At 44.3% G+C, this 22836-nt stretch overlaps 1 protein-coding gene and 1 long non-coding RNA gene across 3 annotated transcripts in view; one reads left to right on the top strand and one right to left on the bottom strand.

Moving 5' to 3' along the window:
* Positions 1 to 22836, top strand: part of COQ6 (coenzyme Q6, monooxygenase) — a 50384-nt gene that overhangs the window by 25230 nt on the left and 2318 nt on the right. The window contains exons 8-12 of one of the 2 annotated variants that reach the window (XM_040412346.1): positions 8230 to 8337; positions 8412 to 8614; positions 8691 to 8806; positions 14756 to 14922; positions 21468 to 21581. In XM_040412346.1, the coding sequence (XP_040268280.1) occupies positions 8230 to 8337; positions 8412 to 8614; positions 8691 to 8806; positions 14756 to 14922; positions 21468 to 21497 (624 nt within the window). In that variant the 3' untranslated portion in view covers positions 21498 to 21581. Of the gene's footprint in view, positions 1 to 8229; positions 8338 to 8411; positions 8615 to 8690; positions 8807 to 14755; positions 14923 to 21467; positions 21582 to 22836 lie in introns of those variants that run through there. The other variant, XM_040412344.1, reaches the window with a different exon arrangement.
* On the bottom strand, positions 19189 to 20775 carry LOC120982299. Its single transcript, XR_005774876.1, has 3 exons — positions 20310 to 20775; positions 19863 to 20265; positions 19189 to 19818 (listed from the first exon to the last, which is right to left on the bottom strand). It is a non-coding gene; the product is annotated as an uncharacterized LOC120982299 (long non-coding RNA).

Here is a 22836-nt window from a genome sequence, read left to right on the forward strand (position 1 = left end):
GTCCATAGTCTCACTGCTCTTACAATAAAGAGTCCATAGTCTCACTGCTCTTACAGTATAGAGTCCATAGTCTCTCTGCTCTTACAGTAAAGAGTCCATAGTCTCTCTGCTCTTACAGTAAAGAGTCCATAGTCTCACTGCTCTTACAGTAAAGAGTCCATAGTCTCACTGCTCTTACAGTAAAGGGTCCATAGTCTCCCTGCTCTTACAGTAAAGAGTCCATAGTCTCACTGCTCTTACAGTATAGAGTCCATAGTCTCACTGCTCTTACAGTAAAGAGTCCATAGTCTCACTGCTCTTACAGTAAAGAGTCCATAGTCTCTCTGCTCTTACAGTAAAGAGTCCATAGTCTCACTGCTCTTACAATAAAGAGTCCATAGTCTCACTGCTCTTACAGTATAGAGTCCATAGTCTCTCTGCTCTTACAGTAAAGAGTCCATAGTCTCACTGCTCTTACAGTAAAGAGTCCATAGTCTCACTGCTCTTACAGTAAAGAGTCCATAGTCTCACTGCTCTTACAGTAAAGAGTCCATAGTCTCACTGCTCTTACAGTAAAGAGTCCATAGTCTCACTGCTCTTACAGTAAAGGGTCCATAGTCTCACTGCTCTTACAGTATAGAGTCCATAGTCTCACTGCTCTTACAGTAAAGAGTCCATAGTCTCACTGCTCTTACAGTAAAGAGTCCATAGTCTCACTGCTCTTACAGTAAAGAGTCCATAGTCTCACTGCTCTTACAGTATAGAGTCCATAGTCTCACTGCTCTTACAGTATAGAGTCCATAGTCTGACTGCTCTTACAGTAAAGAGTCCATAGTCTCACCGCTCTTACAGTAAAGAATCCTCTTCTATGTTTGTGTACAAACCTTCTTTCCTCCAGACGCAGAGGATGTCCCCTCCTCACAGTCCTGGGGATAAATAGATGATAGGATAGATCTCTGTACTGACCCCTGATATATTTTTATATAGTAATTAGCTCTCCCCTCAGTCATCTTTTTTCTACTTTCACACCTGCGTTAGGTGCGGATCCGTCTGGTATCTGCACAGACGGATCCGCACCTATAATGCAAAAGCTTGTATCCGTTCAGAACGGATCCATTTGCATTACCATGATTTTTTTTGTTCATGATAATGCAAACGGATCCGTTTTGACTTACACTGAAAGTCAATGGGAGGCGGATCCGTTTTCAATTGCACCATATTGTGTCAGTGATAACGGATCTGTCCCCATTGACTTACATTATAAGTCAGGACGGATCCGTTTGGCTCAGTTTCATCAGACGGACACCAAAACGCTGCAAGCAGCCTCCAGAGCGGAATGGAGGCTGAACAGAGGCAAACTGATGCATTCTGAACGGATTCTTATCCATTCAGAATGCATTGGGGCTAAACTGATCCATTTTGGGCCGATTGTGAGGGCCCTGAAACGGATCTCACAGGCGGACCCAGAAACGCCGGTGTGAAAGTAGCCTAAAGTGAATAACCCTAATTTTGATCATCTTTTAGGGTACTGTAGTTGCCCCATTCCAGTTAGTACTTTAGTTGCCCTCCTCTGGACCCTCTCCAGCTCTGCTATGTCTGCCTTGTTCACAGGAGCCCAGAACTGTACACAGTCCTCCATGTGTGGTCTGACTAGTGATGTGTAAAGTGGTAGGACTATCTTCTCATCACCGCCATCTATGCCCCTTTTGATGCAACCCATTATCTTATTGGCCTTGGCAGCAGCTGCCTGACACTGTTTTTTGCAGCTTAGTTTGCTGTTTATTAAAATTCCTAGGTCCTTTTCCATGTCTGTGTTACCGAGTGTTTTACCATTTAGTATGTACAGGTGACTTGCATTATTCCTTCCCATGTGCATAACTTTACATTTGTCAGTGTTAAACCTTCTCTGCCCAAGCCTCCGATCTATCCAGATCCCTCTGTAATAGTATACGGTCCTCTGTAGTGTGTGTGTGTGTGTGTGTATATATACATACACTGCTCAAAAAAATAAAGGGAACACTTAAACAACACAATGTAACTCCAAGTCAATCGCACTTCTGTGAAATCAAACTGTCCACTTAGGAAGCAACACTGAGTGACAATCAATTTCACATGCTGTTGTGCAAGTGGGATAGACAACAGGTGGAAATTATAGGCAATTAGCAAGACTCCCCCAATAAAAGAGTGGTTCTGCATGTGGTGACCACAGACCACTTCTCAGTTCCTATGCTTCCTGGCTGATGTTTTGGTCACTTTTGAATTCTGGCGGTGCTTTCACTCTAGTGGTAGCATGAGAAGTGGCTCAGGTAATGCAGATTATCCAGGATGGCACATCAATGCGAGCTGTGGCAAGAAGGTTTGCTGTGTCTGTCAGCGTAGTGTCCAGAGAATGGAGGCGCTACCAGGAGACAGGCCAGTACATCAGGAGACGTGGAGGAGGCCGTAGGAGGGCAGCAACCCAGCAGCAGGACTGCTACCTCCGCCTTTGTGCAAGGAGGAACAGGCGGAGCACTGCCAGAGCCCTGCAAAATGACCTCCAGCAGGCCAAAAATGTGCATGTGTCTACTCAAACGGTCAGAAACAGACTCCATGAGGGTGATATGAGGGCCCGACGTCCACAGGTGGGGGTTGTGCTTACAGCCCAACACCGTGCAGGACGTTTGGCATTTGCCAGAGAACACCAAGATTGGCAAATTCACCATTGGCGTCCTGTGCTCTTCACAGATGAAAGCAGGTTCACACCGAGCACATGTGACAGGCGTGACAGAGTCTGGAGACGCCGTGGAGAACGTTCTGCTGCCTGCAACATCCTCCAGCATGACCGGTTTGGCATTGGGTCAGTAATGGTGTGGGGTGGCATTTCTTTGGAGGGCCGCACAGCCCTCCATGTGCTCGCCAGAGGTAGCCTGACTGCCATTAGGTACCGAGATGAGATCCTCAGACCCCTTATGAGACCATATGCTGGTGCGGTTGGCCCTGGGTTCCTCCTAATGCAAGACAATGCTAGACCTCATGTGGCTAGAGTGTGTCAGCAGTTCCTGCAAGACGAAGGCATTGATGCTATGGACTGGCCCGTCCGTTCCCCAGACCTGAATCCAATTGAGCACATCTGGGACATCATGTCTCGCTCTATCCACCAACGTTGCACCAAAGACCGTCTGGGAGTTGGCAGATGCTTTAGTCCAGGTCTGGGAGGAGATCCCTCAGGAGACCGTCCGCCACCTCATCAGGAGCATGCACAGGCGTTGTAGGGAGGTCATACAGGCACGTGGAGGCCACACACACTACTGAGCCTCATTTTGACTTGTTTTAAGGACATTACATCAAAGTTGGATCAGCCTGTAGTGTGTTTTTCCACTTTAATTTTGAGTGTGACTCTAAATCCAGACCTCCATGGGTTGAAAAATTTGATTTCCATTTTTTTATTTTTGGGTGATTTTGTTGTCAGCACATTCAACTATGTAAAGAACAAAGTATTTCAGAAGAATATTTAATTAACTCAGATCTAGGATGTGTTATTTTTGTGTTCCCTTTATTTTTTTGAGCAGTGTATATATATATATAATTATACTGTCCTCTTCAGTGTTAATTACTTTACAAAGTTTAGTGTCATCTGCTAAAATTGATATTTTACTATGCAAGCCTTCTACAAGATCATTAATAAATATATGGAAGAGAATAGGGCCAAATACTGACCCCCTGTGGTACCCCACTAGTGACAGTGACCCAATCTGAGTGTGTACCGTTAATAACCACCCATTGAGCCAGTTACTTACCCACATACAGACGTTTTTTCCCAGTCCGAGCATTCTCATTTTATATCCTAACCTTTTATGCGGTACAGTGTCAAATGCTTTGGAGAAGTCCAGATATACGACATCCATTGATTCACTGCTGTCAAGTCTAGAACTTACCTCCTCATAGAAACTGATTAAATTAGTCTGACATGACCGATCCCTCATGAAGCCATGCTGATATGGCGTTTTTTGCTTATTTCCGTTGAGATGCTCCAAGATAGCATCTCTTAGAAAACCTTCATACAGTTTACCCACAACAGATGTTAAACTTACCGGCCTATAGTTCCCGGGTCTGTTTTTGCACCCTTTTTGAATATTGGCACCATATTTGCTATCCGCCAATCCTGTGGAACGTCCCTGTCAGTATAGAGTCCTTAAATATCAGAAATAAGGGTTTGGCTATGACATTACTTAATTCTCTAAGGATACAGCGGTGTATGACATCTGGTCCCGGTGATTTGTCTATTTTAATCTTTTTCAGACGCCGCTGTACTTCTTCCTGGGTCAGACAGGACACTTTTAATGGGGAATTTATTTTTACATTCTGAATTTCATCTGACAGTTTATTTTCCTCAGTGAATACAGTGGAGAAAAAATATTTAACAGCTTTGCCTTCTCCTTGTTGCTCTCTGCAACTCCCCCCTCATCACTCTGTAGAGGGCCGACACCTTCAGATTTATACTTTTTAACATTCATATAATTGAAGAACATTTTAGGGTTAGTTTTACTCTCTTTGGCAATTAATCTCTCGGTCTCTAGTTTGCCTGCTTTTATTTGTTTTTTTACATGTTCTATTTTTTTTCCTTAGTTTTTCAGTGCTTCCGTGCTACCCTCCTGTTTTAGTGATTTATATGCTTTCTTTTTGTCATTTATTGCTTTCTTTACAGTTCTGTTTATCCACATTGGTTTCTTTTTGTTCCTTAACCTTTTATTCCCATACGGTATGTACCTCTCACAATGAGATTTTAGGATGTTTTTAAAGATATCCCATTTTGTGGCTGTATTTTTATTTTTGAGGACTTTGTCCCAGTTAGATGGGCCTACGGCCTCTCTTAGCTAAATTTTAGCTTTTTTGAAGATTGTATTTTTGTTCCTCCCTGTAGAAACCCTCTTTTGAATGATAATTGGAAGGTTATTACTTTCTGGTCACTATTTCCCAGGTGTCCCCCGACCTGCACGTCTGTTGTTCTGTCAGGCCTATTGGTTAATACTAAGTCCAGTATGGCCGTCCCTCTAGTCGGGTCCTGAACCAGTTGGGAGAGGTAATTGTCTTTAGTTATTGCCAAGAACCTGTTTCCTTTATGAGATATACAAGTTTCAGTTTCCCAGTGCCCAGAACGGAACTGTGTAGTCCAGGTGAGGCCGCACCATTGCTTCATAGGCCAATGGCATGACATTCATCAGTCATATGGCCTAGTTTCTGCTCATTCAAGAGAATGGTCCTGAGCAGTAATACCAAGCGCAGCCGCCATCCAATGGTGCTGTGCCACAGCCTCTCCAAACAGCTCATCAGCAAGGGTGCCAGGAGTCAGACCCCCACCGATCAGTATACGAGGAGATATTATACCGTATGGAGGGTACAAGGAGACGCTATACCAATTGGGGAATACAAGAAGACATTATACCTTATGGAGGATACAAGGAGACGTTCTACCGTATGGGGGATACAAGGAGACGTTAGATATTTATCATATTTTGGGTTGCATCATGGCGGTGATGAGAAGATAGTCCTGCCACTTTACACATCACTAGTCAGACCACACATGGAGGACTGTGTACAGTTCTGGGCTCCTGTGAACAAGGCAGAGATAGCAGAGCTGGAGAAGGTCCAGAGGAGGGCAACTAAAGTAATAACTGGAATGGGTGGACTACAGTACCCTGAAAGATTATCAGCATTAGGGTTATTCACTTTAGAAAAAAGGCGACTGAGGGGGGATCTAATAACTATATATAAATATATCAGGGTCAGTACAGAGATCACTCCCATCATCTATTTATCCCCGTGACTGTGATGAGGGGACATCCTCTGCGTCTGGAGGAAAGAAGGTTTGTACACAAACATAGAAGAGGATTTTTTACTCTAAGAACAGTGAGACTATGAACTCTTTACTGTAAGAGCAGTAAGACTATGGACTCTTTACTGTAAGAGCAGTGAGACTATGGACTCTTTACAGTAAGAGCAGTGAGACTATGGACTCTTTACTGTAAGAGCAGTGAGACAATAGACTCTATACTGTAAGAGCAGTGAGACTGGACTCTATACTGTAAGAGCAGTGAGACTATGGACTTTTTACTGTAAGAGCAGTGAGACTATGGGCTCTATACTGTAAGAGCAGTGAGACTATGGACTCTTTACTGTAAGAGCAGTGAGACTATGGACTCTTTACTGTAAGAGCAGTGAGACTATGGACTCTTTACTGTAAGAGCAGTGAGACTATGGACTCTATACTGTAAGAGCAGTGAGACTGTGGACTCTATACTTTAAGAGCAGTCAGACTATGGACTCTTTACTGTAAGAGCAGTGAGACTATGGACTCTTTACTGTAAGAGCAGTGAGACTGTGGACTCTATACTGTAAGAGCAGTGAGACTGTGGACTCTATACTGTAAGAGCAGTGAGACTATGGACTCTTTACAGTAAGAGCAGTGAGACTATGGACTCTTTACAGTAAGAGCAGTGAGACTATGGACTCTATACTGTAAGAGCAGTGAGACTATGGACTCTTTACTGTAAGAGCAGTGAGACTGTGGACTCTATACTGTAAGAGCAGTGAGACTGTGGACTCTATACTGTAAGAGCAGTGAGACTATGGACTCTTTACAGTAAGAGCAGTGAGACTATGGACTCTTTACAGTAAGAGCAGTGAGACTATGGACTCTATACTGTAAGAGCAGTGAGACTATGGACTCTATACTGTAAGAGCAGTGAGACTGTGGACTCTATACTGTAAGAGCAGTGAGACTGTGGACTCTTTACTGTAAGAGCAGTCAGACTATGGACTCTTTACTGTAAGAGCAGTGAGACTATGGACTCTTTACTGTAAGAGCAGTGAGACTATGGACTCTATACTGTAAGAGCAGTGAGACTATGGACTCTGTACTGTAAGAGCAGTGAGACTGTGGACTCTTTACTGTAAGAGCAGTGAGACTGTGGACTCTTTACTGTAAGAGCAGTGAGACTATGGACTCTTTACTGTAAGAGCAGTGAGACTGTGGACTCTATACTGTAAGAGCAGTGAGACTGTGGACTCTATACTGTAAGAGCAGTGAGACTATGGACTCTGTACTGTAAGAGCAGTGAGACTATGGACTCTGTACTGTAAGAGCAGTGAGACTATGGACTCTTTACTGTAAGAGCAGTGAGACTATGGACTCTATACTGTAATAGCAGTGAGACTATGGACTCTTTACGGTAAGAGCAGTGAGACTATGGACTCTCTGCCTGAGGAGGTGGTGATGGTGAGTTCACTATAAGAGTTCAGGAGGGGCCTGGATGTATTTCTGGAGTGTAATAATATTACAGGCTATAGCTACTAGAGAGGGGTCGTAGATCCAGGGAGTTATTCTGATTGCCTGATTGGAGTTGGGAAGAAATCCCCCCCCCCCCCCCCCCCCCCCCCTCTATTGGCTTCTACCTCACAGGTTTTTTTTTTTTTTGCTATCCTCTGGATCAACATGAAGGATACCAGGCCGAACTGGATAGACAGAGGGCTTTTTTCTGCCTCATAAACTATGTTACTATATATATCGTTATCGTGCGAGTTTTTTGAGATTGCCCTACAATGCATTGTGCCCGGCAGCTTCCCTTGGTTTAGTCTGTATGCAGTGCACACATTTTCCTGTGCGTTAGATTTCGCCATCTGATGCCCCTTTCCAGGTGTAGGCGCTCCCACATTTTCCATAGAAGCCTGCTCATGCGCTGTGGTACTGGCTGACCGCACTGCTGCCCTTGTGTTCAGCTTGCCCAGAGTTTTTAACTTTACATTATTTTTTAGTTAAGTGGTGTTATAGGGAGTATCAGGACAAAGCTGAATTTGGTGTAGTGACTTTTATATAGATGAGATTCGGGGCAGATCACTAATTCTGCTGATGCGGTAGTCGGGGTTTTTAAATTCAGAAATGGATTAAGGCTTTCCATGCTCTCCCTGCCTTCTATCTCTATCTCTATCTCTCTCTATCTATCTATCTATCTATCTATCTATCTATCTATCTATCTATCTATCTATCTATCTATCTATCTTTCTCTCTCTTTCTCTCTCTTTCTCTCTCTTTCTCTCTCTTTCTCTCTCTTTCTCTCTCTTTTTCTCTCTTTCTCTCTCTTTCTCTCTCTTTCTCTCTCTTTTTCTCTCTTTCTCTCTCTTTCTCTCTCTTTCTCTCTCTTTCTCTCTCTTTCCCTTTTTTTTTTTTTAAATAAAAAGTTGTGTTTCTTCCTTTTTGCTGGTTTATTGGCGCAGCTGTCGGACACATGGAGTTCCTTAGTCTGGTCCACATCTCCAGATCACGCCTCACAGCTTATAAGGATGGATGATGAGAGTTTTGTTGATGCGGTGAATTCAGCTTTTGTAAGTCTGTTTCCAACCTGTAATATCAGTCTAGCATTGGCCAAGTTGCTTTCACGTTTTTTGTCTCTTCATAGTGGAGCAGCGAGCACCATTCGGATTTTGTCTCCTCGGCTGGATCTCTTTTGCACTCGGCTGTGTCCTTCATGAGGCCTTCTGGTTCTTCTACCCGCCAGCTTCCTCCCAGTGTTTCCCACATGGGACACAAGAGCAGGGCATCTTTCCCGTTAGGGCTGGGTCACGCTACTGAATACGTCCGCCAGCGTGTGGCTTTAATCGGGTGCGAGTCTGTCGGTGGAATGAGGAGATTGCAGCGCCCTCACATTGGAGCTAAGTCTTGGTTTCTGTCTCTGCAGGGATGCTGCACACAGAGTGCACCCTCTCGCTGGTCAGGGTGTGAATATGGGCTTTGGGGATGTAGCCAGCCTGGTTCATCATCTGAGCAGAGCCGCGTTTGATGGCCAAGACCTGGGTAATTATTGAGTCTCGCACACTTCTCTCCAGATGGACAGTAGACCGCTGCCCCATACGCCCGCCTCCCAGTACCTGATCCTGTGGTGAGAGGAGTGTTACAGAATTTAGGCTACTTTCACACTAGAGCTTTAGTTTTCCGGTATTGAGATCCGTCATAAGGGCTCAATACTGGGAAAAAAACGCTTCAGTTTTGTCCCCATTCATTTTCAACGGGAACAAAACTGAACAGAACGTAATGCTCCAAAATGCATTCTGTTCCGTTTAGTTGTGTTCCCAGACCGGAGAGCAAACCGTAACATGTTGTAGTTTGCTTTCCGTCCAAGTCCTGACCCCCAATGCAAGTCAATGGGGACGGATCCGTTTTCTCTGACACAAAAAAAATATGATCCGTCCCCAATTGACTTTCAATGGAGTTCACAACGGATCCGTCTTTGCAATGTTAAAGATAATACAACCGGATCCTTTCATAACAAATGCAGATGGTTGTATTATCAGTAACTGAAGCGTTTTTGCTGAACCCTGCTGGATCCAGCAAAAACGCAAGTGTGGACGTAGCCTTACCCAATAGCAGATTATTAGCTTCTGGTCTGTATCCTGTCCATGGAATCCGTAGGTGTTTATACAGTACAGACACAAAAGTTTGGACACACCTACTCATTCAAAGAGGCATCAAAACTATGAATTAACACATGTGGAATTATATACATAACAAACAAGTGTGAAACAACTGAAAATATGTCATATTCTAGGTTCTTCAAAGTAGCCACCTTTTGCTTTGATTACTGCTTTGCACGCTCTTGGCATTCTCTTGATGAGCTCCAAGAGGTAGTCCCCTGAAATGGTCTTCCAACAGTCTTGAAGGAGTTCCCAGAGATGCTTAGCACTTGTTGGCCCTTTTGCCTTCACTCTGCGGTCCAGCTCACCCCAAACCATCTCGATTGGGTTCAGGTCCGGTGACTGTGGAGGCCAGGTCATCTGGCGCAGCACCCCATCACTCTCCTTCATGGTCAAATAGCCCTTACTTTCAAAGTTTTCCCAATTTTTCGGCTGACTGACTGACCTTCATTTCTTAAAGTAATGATGGCCACTCGTTTTTCTTTACTTGGCTGCTTTTTTCTTGCCATAATACAAATTCTAACAGTCTATTCAGTAGGACTGTCAGCTGTGTATCCACCTGACTTCTCCTCAACGCAACTGATGGTCCCAACCCCATTTATAAGGCAAGAAATCCCACTTATTAAACCTGACAGGGCACACCTGTGAAGTGAAGACCATTTCAGGGGACTACCTCTTGAAGCTCATCAAGAGAATGCCAAGAGTGTGCAAAGCAGTAATCAAAGCAAAAGGTGGCTACTTTGAAGAACCTAGAATATGACATATTTTCAGTTGTTTCACACTTGTTTGTTATGTATATAATTCCACATGTGTTAATTCATAGTTTTGATGCCTTCATAGTCATGAAAATAAAGAAAACTCTTTGAATGAGAAGGTCTGTCCAAACTATATATATATATATATATATATATATATATATATATATATTTATATATATTTATTTATTTTATGTGTATAGAATGTAAGAGAAATCAGACCTGGACAGTTAACCCTTAATAGTGATGATGCTAGTAGCTTATGCAATAGTGCCACCTAGGTATGAATAGGTAACATTGCACCAACAGCTGAAATGCATCTGAGTGATACAGTGACATCACAGTCATTATCATATGTACGCGCCTAACCGACAATGATTGGAAAACTCCAAGTTAGGAAGGTGTGTCTAACTGATAAGTTTGTGATCATAAATCACACACACAAAGGGAAAAAAAGAACAACAGGGAGCAATAGAAGACAGAGAAACAAAGAAAGAAAGGAGAGACCCCAGGAGAAAAATCCCAATGATCAGAACGTATCTTAGAGCTGACTTCCCTTAGACTCTGCATATCACCTGCATTTTCGGGTAACGTATAACTTTATTATGTGTAGTATTGATTAAATTTATTGGCCTGATATTTAGCAACTCCCTGCTTTATTGCGGATGTGAAATATTAGATGTACTACATCAATATTATCACTATTCAGTAAAGATGCATATTACTGAATAAAAGATCTAATATTGATATCAGAGAGAATCTGATTGGAATATTCATTCCATAGTCATATCAGGCTTGATAATTTATAACTTATGTAGCAATACTACCCGATATCCGAGATTGGTCATAGTTTGAGCAGAGCAAGGGTTCGTATCTGTCCTTATCACTATTGTGTATATCTCATAATTGTCGCCAGGACGCTTGTATTACATAATTTCAATATGGTGGCTCACTCCGAACGGATTATAGGAACAGGTGCTGCTAACCCAAATTAGAGGGACACCCACCCTCTGATCAGGTATAAACAATTAAATACTAAAGTAATGGGTGAGCACACTTCACTTGGACTTATACAATCTAAAATTTTATTAAATCAATTGTAGGTTTAGCACGTGTATAACAAATTATATAAAATAGATTAAAACATCATTAAAATACTGTAATCAATGGAGAATCAATATATTATATTGTGGCACTTCTGATATATAACACAAAGTCCAAACGGTATAGTGGATACTGCCAACGTGGTTGCTGTTGAACACAATGATCAACTGGCTAGTGATACCAGATTTCTAATAAATATAGATTCCTGTCCCATATATATTAATCCGCATAAGGAACAGGTAAATATCCGGAATATAGCTATGTCAGTAATTGCATCCTTTGGCGTATCACAAATATTGCAGGGTGCAAGTCTCTGGTATGGTCACAATCTTGGTGGCCGTTGATATTTAAAACCTCATGGATGGTCAATATATTGTTAGGAAGAATATCTCTTACCTTCCTTAATGTCCAAACGAGGGTCGGGCGGCGCCGGATGATGCCGGCGTCACGCTCCGTACTCCTCTAGCCGGCTGCCCCGAACTATCGCGGGAGTTGGGACGGGACTTGTATCTCTGATTCGTCCGTACCTGTTAGTCTTCCGGCATGAAACAAAGGAGGACGCCTTTTTGGTCTGTAGATTCTTATTCCAGTGATGTTTCCTTTATCTTGTAATTCCAATTTTCATAGCGTGGCCACGCTTATGATTGCGGAGGTGCTCTTTACAGGTGTCCGGTCCAGACGCGTTTCGGGAATTAGCCTTTCCCTTCATCAGTGGTATGTCATGTTAGAGCCATCTAGTGGCGAATTTGGGTACTGCATATCACTGTGTGTTCTTGCATATTGAGTTTTTCTATTGATTAAGCTTTGATTGTATTCTGAGTTATTGTATAATAAATTTATATTTTTGCATAGAAACTTGTACCATTATTTTACTGATTGCACAAAATAATTAAATTAACAACAAAATATTTTTGAGGTGTTTTATATGTCCACCTCTAGGATCATTTCCCTTTGACATTTTTCCTTTGATCCTTTCTTTTATATAAAGCATTTGCTTTATATCCCCGACAGTGACTGACAGCTATCTATGTATACACACTTACACTGATAACACCTCCCTGTGTATAATTTAATTAAAAAAAAGTGGAGATTTAAATGTATTAGTTTTAAAGTTAAGAGTTTCTGACACAATACTATATATCCGTCCACTCAGCTGCTCCTGCTCTATCACTTGCTGCTTGCTGGTAGCTTTGCGTTTTATGGTGACAGGTTCTCTGTAATTGTATTTTAGCTTTTTTTCCAGAAGCTTTCTACGTGGCATTTATGGCACTGCTGCGTTTCAGATTCTCTTACAAGCAGGGTGGATTTGATTTAAATCACTAGTCAGTAAGGCTTGATTTAAATCCCTTTTCTACATAAAGAATAATTCTTGCTGGTATAACTTAGAATATGCAAGTAGATGAAGATTTAAACAACTTTTCATATTAGTTTGATTAGGTTGATTCTGCATTCATAGGTTTGTAGAAGTTAGGATTAAGGTATTTTTCTCAACTCTGTTCATGTTATAACATTTTTGCTGTGAAGAAGAGGCCTGTGATCTCTGCTGAGTCAAATTCAGTTTTGAGAACTGAAAAAGTAAACCAAGCATCTGTGATAATATCTTGTAGGCAGAGAAACTGCCCAATAATCTTACAAAAACCTCTGGAAGAGCCGGACATTGTGAATGGATTAATGGAATTTATTTACCAAAAAAATTACACATATAGAAACCTAGAATGTGTCGGCAGATAAGAACCATTTGGCCCATCTAGTCTGCCCAATATACTGAATACTATGAATAGCCCCTGACCCTATCTTATATGAAGGATGGCCTTATGCCTATCCCATGCATGCTTAACCTCCTCCACTGTATTTGCAGCTACCACTTCTGCAGGAAGGCTATTCCATGCATCCACTACTCTCTCAGTAAAGTGATACTTCCTGATATTACTGTTAACCCTTTGCCCCTCTAATGTAAAACTATGTCCTCTTGTAGCAGTTTTTCTTCTTGTAAATCTTCTCTCCTCTTTTACCTTGTTGATTCCCTTTATGTATTTAGCAGTTTCTCTCATCTCCCCTCTGTCTCGTCTTTCTTCCAAGCTCTACATGTTAAGGTCCTTTAATCTTCCTGGTAAGTTTTATCCTGCAATCCATGGACCAGTTTAGTAGCTCTTCTCTGAACTCTCTCCAAAGTATCAGTATCCTTCTGGAGATATGGTCTCCAGTACTGAGCACAATACTCCAGATGAGGTCTCACTAGTGCTCTGTAGAGCGGCATGAGCGCCCCCCTCTGTCTACTGGTAATGCCTCTCCCTATACACCCCAGCATTCTGCCAGCATCTCCTGCTGCTCTATGACATGGTCTGCCTACCTTTTAAAGGGAACCTGTCATCGGGATTTTGGGTATAGAGCTGAGGACATGGGTTGCTAGATGGCCGCTAGCACATCCGCAATACCCAGTCCCCATAGCTCTGTGTGCTTTTATTGTGGAAAAAAAACCTATTTGATAGCTATGCAAATTTACCCGAGATGAGTCCTGTCCCTGACTCATCTCACGTACAGGACACATCTCAGGTTAATTTGCATATGTATCAAATCGTTTTTTTTCCACAATAAAAGCACACAGAGCTATGGGGACTGGGTATTGTGGATGTGCTAGCTGCCATCTAGCAGCCCATGCCCTCAGCTTTAAACCCAAAATCCAGGTGACAGGTTCCCTTTAAGTCTTCTGAAATAATGACCCCTAAATCCCTTTCCTCAGATACTTTCCTCAGATACTGTTACATTAGTTACATTTTAGTTGCCAGATTTTTGACCGTTCCTCTAGTTTTCCTAAATCCTTTTCCATTTGGTGTATCCCTCCAGGAACATCAACCCTGTTACAAATCTTTGTGTCATCAGAAAAAAGACACACCTTACCATCGAGGCCTTCTGCAATATATATTAAACAATATGGGTCCCGGAACAGACCCCTGAGGTACCCCACTGGTAACAAGACCTTGGTCTGAATATACTCCATGGATTACAACTCTCTGCTGTCTGTCCCTCAGCCACTGCCTAATCCATTCCACAATATGGGAGTCTACGTACAGCCTTATTCTACATAATTAAAAAACAAATCTTTATTTCATGATGGAATAACCTTTGGATGGTAATATTTTTTCCTCAAAGCATTTTAAAAAATCAGATTTAAATCAAAAAAATCATAGATTTTTATCCACCCTGCTTACAAGCAATTATGAAGTTGCCTGAGGGACCCTGTGTCATGATTTTGTGTAGGACCTAGGGTCGCTAGTGGAAAATAGTTACATTTGTGGGCATTGCTTATATATGGATCTGCACTGACCTCAGGGAAACCTGGCGCGTGGATCGCAGAATAAACACCCGCATTACTGTTACCGCACACCCTAACCCTCAAATCCTGAGGCCTTGGGCTGCGCTCTTCTGTCCAGCAGATCAAACTCCTCAATAATTCATCTTGTTGTGTTTTACAGGATCAACAAGGCATCTTCTGGAGTATGAGACAGAACGCCAGAGGCAAAACCTGCCTTTAATGGCCACCATTGACCTGTTGAAGAGGTTGTACAACACAAAGCAGCCACCATTTGTGCTACTACGAACTCTGGGCCTTCAGGCCACAAATGCACTGCCTCCACTAAAGGTTTGTTGGCACCTCTGCTTTGCTTACATTCTGTTCACACCATGTCTGGCCGTACAGGTGACAACAATGGAATGGGGCAGTCAGGCACCAGTTACTGAACCTGGTGGTGACTCTGCTAAAGATACTTCAGCTATTGCATTCATCTGAATGGGTTTTGCTGAAATCCATGAGCTTGATACCAAAGCATCTACATTCAAATTAATAGAATTGATGTTTTAGTCAACAGCAAGTGGTGTGTATTATTTTTTTCCCTTACTGTAGCTGCAAGGTTTTCTAGTCAGTGATATCAGCACCCTCATAGTTGGGGCATGAGTAATGGATGAGTGAAAGTTTCTGGGGTGACCACCAGTGCTGGTCAGTTCGCAGTGTTCACCAGCGAACACATGCGGGCTGCCATCTTGACTCACCCGTCCTGCGATACACAGGTAAGCCCTTGTCTGTGCCGGGAGCCGGTCTGAAATCAAATGCGGTCACCGGGAGCAGGCAGTTCCGAGAACAGCCCGATGAAGGCCCCCGGCGGCTGTTCTCGGAACTGCCTGCTCCCGGTGACTGCATTTGATTTCAGACTGGCACAGGTAAGGGCTTACCTGTGCATTGCCGGACGGGTGAGTCAAGATGGCAGCCCGCATGTGTTCGCTGGAGAACACTGCAAACTGACCAGCACTGGTGACCACTGTCAAAGGTCACAATCAAATCCAGTCATGCAAAGGAAGATCAGACAACTCATTGATGCTGAGTTGTTTACCAATGTAAGAGGCAGCTAAACAGCAAAGTCCTAAATAGAGATCACAAAGCAAACCAATCAGTCGAGCCCTGCAGAATCTATTGGTGACATATATCAATAGAGATTATCAATAAAGTGCAAAGAATATGTACTGAGAATAAAAATCAGTATACAAGTGTGGATCCTGGAAAATATGTAAACTGCTGGATTAAGGTTCTCTAGAATATGAGAAAAGGGCAAAATCTACTGTAGTATAGAGGTAACTGGACAGATCCAATGCCATGTGAAGGACAGCAACAGGACGATGGTGCCGTGTGTAAAAGCAGTGGTAATCCTCACAGCTTACTACTTTTTTGAGCAGCACTATTTTTTCCATTATACATACTTGCAGATAGTGACCTTAATTAATGCTAATGCCCTCCCCTTGGAAGATATGGGATCCTTGAAGAATCCCATGGATAAAAAAGTAGACACATGTTGAAGAAGGTTTGGGGTGCAACATTGGCTTTATTTAAACCTAGGCGCCCCTGTCAGGATATAAGGTCAGTACTTCCAAAACAGAGGCCCTACCTGTCCTTATATCCGCCCAGGACCTTGCATTGCTCCGAAGCAGCTTTCCTTATCGGTGGTCGGATACGACACTGAAGTACCTAGGGGTTTACATCACCCCTACGTATGTCATGTTTGCGGCCACAGGTAGAGGCGGCCTATCGGTCCCTAATATCCCTAATGGCCTTCTCATTTGCTTCGTCAGGGGAATAAGGGGTTATGGCTTCCCCTGATGAAGACGCAAACGTGGGCATATTAGGAAGAGGGATAGAACATGCCTAGGGCTAGGTTCTAAGCTGACATTCTCATCAAAAACTGGTAAACTATATCCAGCGACTAGCTGATGATTGAGCAGCCGTAAGTGCTACGAGTATACAAATAGAGAGAGTCGCTGAATGTGATGGAGGGAATAGGCCGTAGATACATTGAGTAAGCAACTTCAGAATATTCTATCAATTGGATGCTGAAGTGCTAGTAAATCTGTGGCTACAAAGACTCACCCGGCAGTGACATTACAGTATTATAGTGCACCTACCTGGCACATCGTTATACTAGCGGGGCTGGAATATCACTGCGTGAAAAGCCACAAACATTGGTTTTCCATATGGAGGCCAGCTGATCATTTTATTCACTTTTTAGTTTTTTGTTAATAACATTGGAATTAAAGGTTAAGTTTTATATTTACTAAGGAGAGGGTCCCTAGTGGGAAGTTCTGGTCATTTAGATCAGTGAGTATCTTAGTCTTTTGCTGCTACCACGGGACTTTGTGTAGGAGACTTAGCAGGTGTGACCAGCTGCTGGAACTAAACTTTCCTGATATATAGAGCATTGGACAGGAATACTAATGACGGTTCTCCAATAGCGGTGCACACTGGTACGGTGCTGGTTTCCCTTACCCAAGATTTGTGTGTTTGAATCCTGGGAAAACCACCAAAGTCTGCTTTCTGTATAGAATTCTTTTTCTTAAAATACAGCTAAAATGTGTTTATTGGCATTTTTGTTCCATTACATTTTTTTTATGATTATGAAATAAATTGGGCTTTTATTGTTATCCCATTAATGTCCTGGGCCGGACTGTGGTAGTTGAGCTTTTGGTGGATAACACAAGGCGCAGAACACAACCAGGCGTCGAATATAGTTTTACTTTATTCTGACACCACGCGTTTCAGGGTACATAGGACCCCTGTCAAGTCTGGATCGCTGAAGCCAAGCAGCTAAGGAACGCGATCAGGCCGTGCTGTCCAAGCACATGGGGCATCTGAAGTGATGTGCGCTCAGATAGTATACAGAGATGTACATTCCTATGTATGAAGTGTGCTTTGTAGGGTGTATGGGGCTACAGGGGTATCCTCATACACTGTCAGAATGCTAGCAGTGTTTGGGGATAGCCCAAGTATCACCCTATAGATGGCTTTATATGGACTTGGGGTACTCCTAAGCAGAGCAGGAGTTGATAGGATGCATAGTCCAACTGCATGTGAAAGGCAGTCGGCCCAATCCGCCCCTGAATTACGCCCCCCCCCCAAGTCCCTAGTTTAAACCTTTTTCCAACCTTCTAGCCATCTTCTTCCCCATTGAGGTGCAGCCTATCTCTATGATAGTCTGTAGCTGACATTGAACGTGGCCCAGTTCTCCAGGAACCCAATCCCCTCTTCCTACACCAGTACTTGATCACTGATTGAATCAAGCATTCCTGGCTTTACTGGACTTCGCTCCTTCGGGGACATTCCATCTGGATTCAGTTGGACAAGGTAATAGCCATTGTGATGATGGCAGAGTCCGCCAAAATTCTGGAATAGGCGCTGTGCCAGCCCTGTCTTCAGTTCACATTCCAGGAGTGAACACTTGGATAGCGGAGTTCCTCAACAGAGACCCAAGAGAGTCCCTCCATCCTGATGTCTTTGAGGAACTGTGCAGCAAGTGGGTAAGACAAGTCTGGGGGCCCTAAGATACATATCTAAACGACAAGCTTCCCAACTTCATGGGAACAATGCGGGATCCCTGAGCCTGCGCAGTAGACACCCTGGTGTCCCTGAATTGATTTAAGTATCCTATACATCATCCATCCTCTCCATGTGCCCAGGATCCTCCGGAGAAGGAAGTCAAAGGGCATCCCACCAATTCTTTTTGCTCCGTATTGGCTCCATTGGGCATATTATGCAGATCTCCATTTTCTGGTCGATGTTCTGTGGCATTTTCCTCTGAGAAACCTTCTTCTCAGTCAGGGATGCCTCTTCCACAGCAAGGTTGATGAATCCTTTTCTGAGATCTTAGGGATTTTTGACCGTGTGGTGAGAAGTCTGCTGAAGACCAGAAAACCTCCTTCGTCCAAGATTTATCTTTATTGACTTTGTTGGGAAAAAAATATATGCACATAAATACAAATATATATAAAATATAAGTCATGTGCTGACCTGAGAGCTGTACTAGACCATGCACTGCTCTGCATCACTGAGTCATGTCCTGACCCTAAGAACTGTTTTAGACCGTGCACTGCTCTGCACCACTGAGTCATGTACTGACCTAGGAGCTGTACTAGACCGTGCACTGCTCTGCATCACTGAGTCATGTACTGACCTAAGAGCTGTAGTAGACCGTGCATCACTGAGTCATATGCTGACCTAGGAGCTGTACTAGACCGTGCACTGCTCTGCACCACTGAGTCATGTACTGACCTAGGAGCTGTACTAGACCGTGCATCACTGAGTCATGTACTGACCCTAGGAGCTGTACTAGACCGTGCACTGCTCTGCATCACTGAGTCATGTACTGACCTAGGAGCTGTACTAGACCGTGCACTGCTCTGCATCACTGAGTCATGTACTGACCCAAGAGCTGTAGTAGACCGTGCATCACTGAGTCATATGCTGACCTAGGAGCTGTACTAGACCGTGCACTGCTCTGCACCACGGAGTCATGTACTGACCTAGGAGCTGTACTAGACCGTGCATCACTGAGTCATGTGCTGACCTAAGAGCTGTACTAGACCATGCACTGCTCTGCATCACTGAGTCATGTACTGACCTAGGAGCTGTACTAGACCGTGCACTGCTCTGCATCACTGAGTCATGTACTGACCTAAGAGCTGTAGTAGACCATGCATCACTGAGTCATATGCTGACCTAGGAGCTGTACTAGACCGTGCACTGCTCTGCACCACTGAGTCATGTACTGACCTAGGAGCTGTACTAGACCGTGCATCACTGAGTCATGTACTGACCCTAGGAGCTGTACTAGACCGTGCACTGCTCTGCATCACTGAGTCATGTACTGACCTAGGAGCTGTACTAGACCGTGCATCACTGAGTCATGTACTGACCTAGGAGCTGTACTAGACCGTGCACTGCTCTGCATCACTGAGTCATGTACTGACCTAGGAGCTGTACTAGACCGTGCATCACTGAGTCATGTACTGACCTAGGAGCTGTACTAGACCGTGCACTGCTCTGCATCACTGAGTCATGTACTGACCTAGGAGCTGTACTAGACCGTGCACTGCTCTGCATCACTGAGTCATGTCCTGACCTAAGAGCTGTAGTAGACCGTGCATCACTGAGTCATATGCTGACCTAGGAGCTGTACTAGACCGTGCACTGCTCTGCACCACTGAGTCATGTACTGACCTTGGAGCTGTACTAGACCGTGCATCACTGAGTCATGTACTGACCCTAGGAGCTGTACTAGACCGTGCACTGCTCTGCATCACTGAGTCATGTACTGACCTAGGAGCTGTACTAGACCGTGCACTGCTCTGCATCACTGAGTCATGTACTGAGCTAAGAGCTGTAGTAGACCGTGCATCACTGAGTCATATGCTGACCTAGGAGCTGTACTAGACCGTGCACTGCTCTGCACCACTGAGTCATGTACTGACCTAGGAGCTGTACTAGACCGTGCATCACTGAGTCATGTACTGACCTAGGAGCTGTACTAGACCGTGCACTGCTCTGCATCACTGAGTCATGTCCTGACCTAAGAGCTGTAGTAGACCGTGCATCACTGAGTCATATGCTGACCTAGGAGCTGTACTAGACCGTGCACTGCTCTGCACCACTGAGTCATGTACTGACCTAGGAGCTGTACTAGACCGTGCATCACTGAGTCATGTACTGACCCTAGGAGCTGTACTAGACCGTGCACTGCTCTGCATCACTGAGTCATGTACTGACCTAGGAGCTGTACTAGACCGTGCACTGCTCTGCATCACTGAGTCATGTACTGAGCTAAGAGCTGTAGTAGACCGTGCATCACTGAGTCATATGCTGACCTAGGAGCTGTACTAGACCGTGCACTGCTCTGCACCACTGAGTCATGTACTGACCTAGGAGCTGTACTAGACCGTGCACTGCTCTGCATCACTGAGTCATGTCCTGACCTAAGAGCTGTAGTAGACCGTGCACTGCTCTGCATCACTGAGTCATATGCTGACCTAGGAGCTGTACTAGACTGTGCACTGCTCTGCACCACTGAGTCATGTACTGACCTAGGAGCTGTACTAGACCGTGCACTGCTCTGCATCACTGAGTCATGTCCTGACCTAGGAGCTGTACTAGACCGTGCACTGCTCTGCATCACTGAGTCATGTACTGAGCTAAGAGCTGTAGTAGACCGTGCATCACTGAGTCATATGCTGACCTAGGAGCTGTACTAGACCGTGCACTGCTCTGCACCACTGAGTCATGTCCTGACCTAAGAGCTGTAGTAGACCGTGCATCACTGAGTCATATGCTGACCTAGGAGCTGTACTAGACCGTGCACTGCTCTGCACCACTGAGTCATGTACTGACCTAGGAGCTGTACTAGACCGTGCATCACTGAGTCATGTACTGACCCTAGGAGCTGTACTAGACCGTGCACTGCTCTGCATCACTGAGTCATGTACTGACCTAGGAGCTGTACTAGACCGTGCACTGCTCTGCATCACTGAGTCATGTACTGAGCTAAGAGCTGTAGTAGACCGTGCATCACTGAGTCATATGCTGACCTAGGAGCTGTACTAGACCGTGCACTGCTCTGCACCACGGAGTCATGTACTGACCTAGGAGCTGTACTAGACCGTGCATCACTGAGTCATGTACTGACCCTAGGAGCTGTACTAGACCGTGCACTGCTCTGCATCACTGAGTCATGTACTGACCTAGGAGCTGTACTAGACTGTGCACTTCTTTATTCTAAACCAGATTTATCCTATCACTTGTAGGCGAGACATGGTGTGAACGTGGCCTTACAGCGTGGGTCCAGTCTGACTAACCCTTCACACTCTTTTTTACAGGAACATATCATGGAGTTTGCAAGTAACTGACCGTTCTTGGAGCTTCTGTAAATTATTCAAATTATTTGTCAATTCTTAATAGAAAATAAAGTGAATTATTTGTGCAGAGACGAGCCTGTGCCGCGCCTTGTATTTCCATCACGAAGAGTAACGTGCAGCTCATTGGTGGTGGCAGGTGGTCGCCATAATGTACACTGCTGGAGAAGCTGCTACTAAGGCACATCACTAATTACTTCCAGTACTGGTGAGGCGAGTGAGACGCGGGTGCTCCCCTTATCTTTGCCATGGTGATTGAACCCCTGGCGTGTCTGAAAAGGACTCTCAGGCGACATTGTAGGCTTGTCCTAGTGTTATAGGTAATAGGCCCCATCGGGCCTATTATGCAGATCTCATCCATTTTCTGGCCGATGTTCTGTGGCATCTTTCTGAGAAACCTTCTTCTCAGTCAGGGATGCCTCTTCCACAGTGTGGTTGATGAATCCATTTCTGAGATCTTAGGAATTTTTGACCGTGTGGTGAGAAGTCTGCTGAAGACCAGAAAACCTCCTTCGTCCAAGATTTATCTTTATTGAGTTTGATGGTTAAAAAAATAAATGATATGCACATAAATACAAATATACACTGCTCAAAAAAATAAAGGGAACACTTAAACAACACAATGTAACTCCAAGTCAATCGCACTTCTGTGAAATCAAACTGTCCACTTAGGAAGCAACACTGAGTGACAATCAATTTCACATGCTGTTGTGCAAATGGGATAGACAACAGGTGGAAATTATAGGCAATTAGCAAGACACCCCCAATAAAGGAGTGGTTCTGCAGGTGGTGACCACAGACCACTTCTCAGTTCCTATGCTTCCTGGCTGATGTTTTGGTCACTTTTGAATGCTGGCAATGCTTTCACTCTAGTGGTAGCATGAGACGGAGTCTACAACCCACACAAGTGGCTCAGGTAGTGCAGCTTATCCAGGATGGCACATCAATGCGAGCTGTGGCAAGAAGGTTTGCTGTGTCTGTCAGCGTAGTGGCCAGAGCATAAAGGCGCTACCAGGAGACAGGCCAGTACATCAGGAGACGTGGAGGAGGCCGTAGGAGGGCAACAACCCAGCAGCAGGACCTCAGCCTTTGTGCAAGGAGGAACAGGAGGAGCACTGCCAGAGCCCTGCAAAATGACCTCCAGCAGGCCACAAATGTGCATGTGTCTGCTCAAACGGTCACAAACAGACTCCATGAGGGTGATATGAGGGCCCGACGTCCACAGGTGAGGGTTGTGCTTACAGCCCAACACCGTGCAGGACTTTTGGCATTTGCCAGAGAACACCAAGATTGGCAAAATCGCCACTGGCGCCCTGTGCTCGTCACAGATGAA

The sequence above is a fragment of the Bufo bufo genome, chromosome 11 (genome assembly GCF_905171765.1).
Source record: "Bufo bufo chromosome 11, aBufBuf1.1, whole genome shotgun sequence".
In the NCBI taxonomy this organism is placed as follows: Eukaryota; Metazoa; Chordata; class Amphibia; order Anura; family Bufonidae; genus Bufo; species Bufo bufo.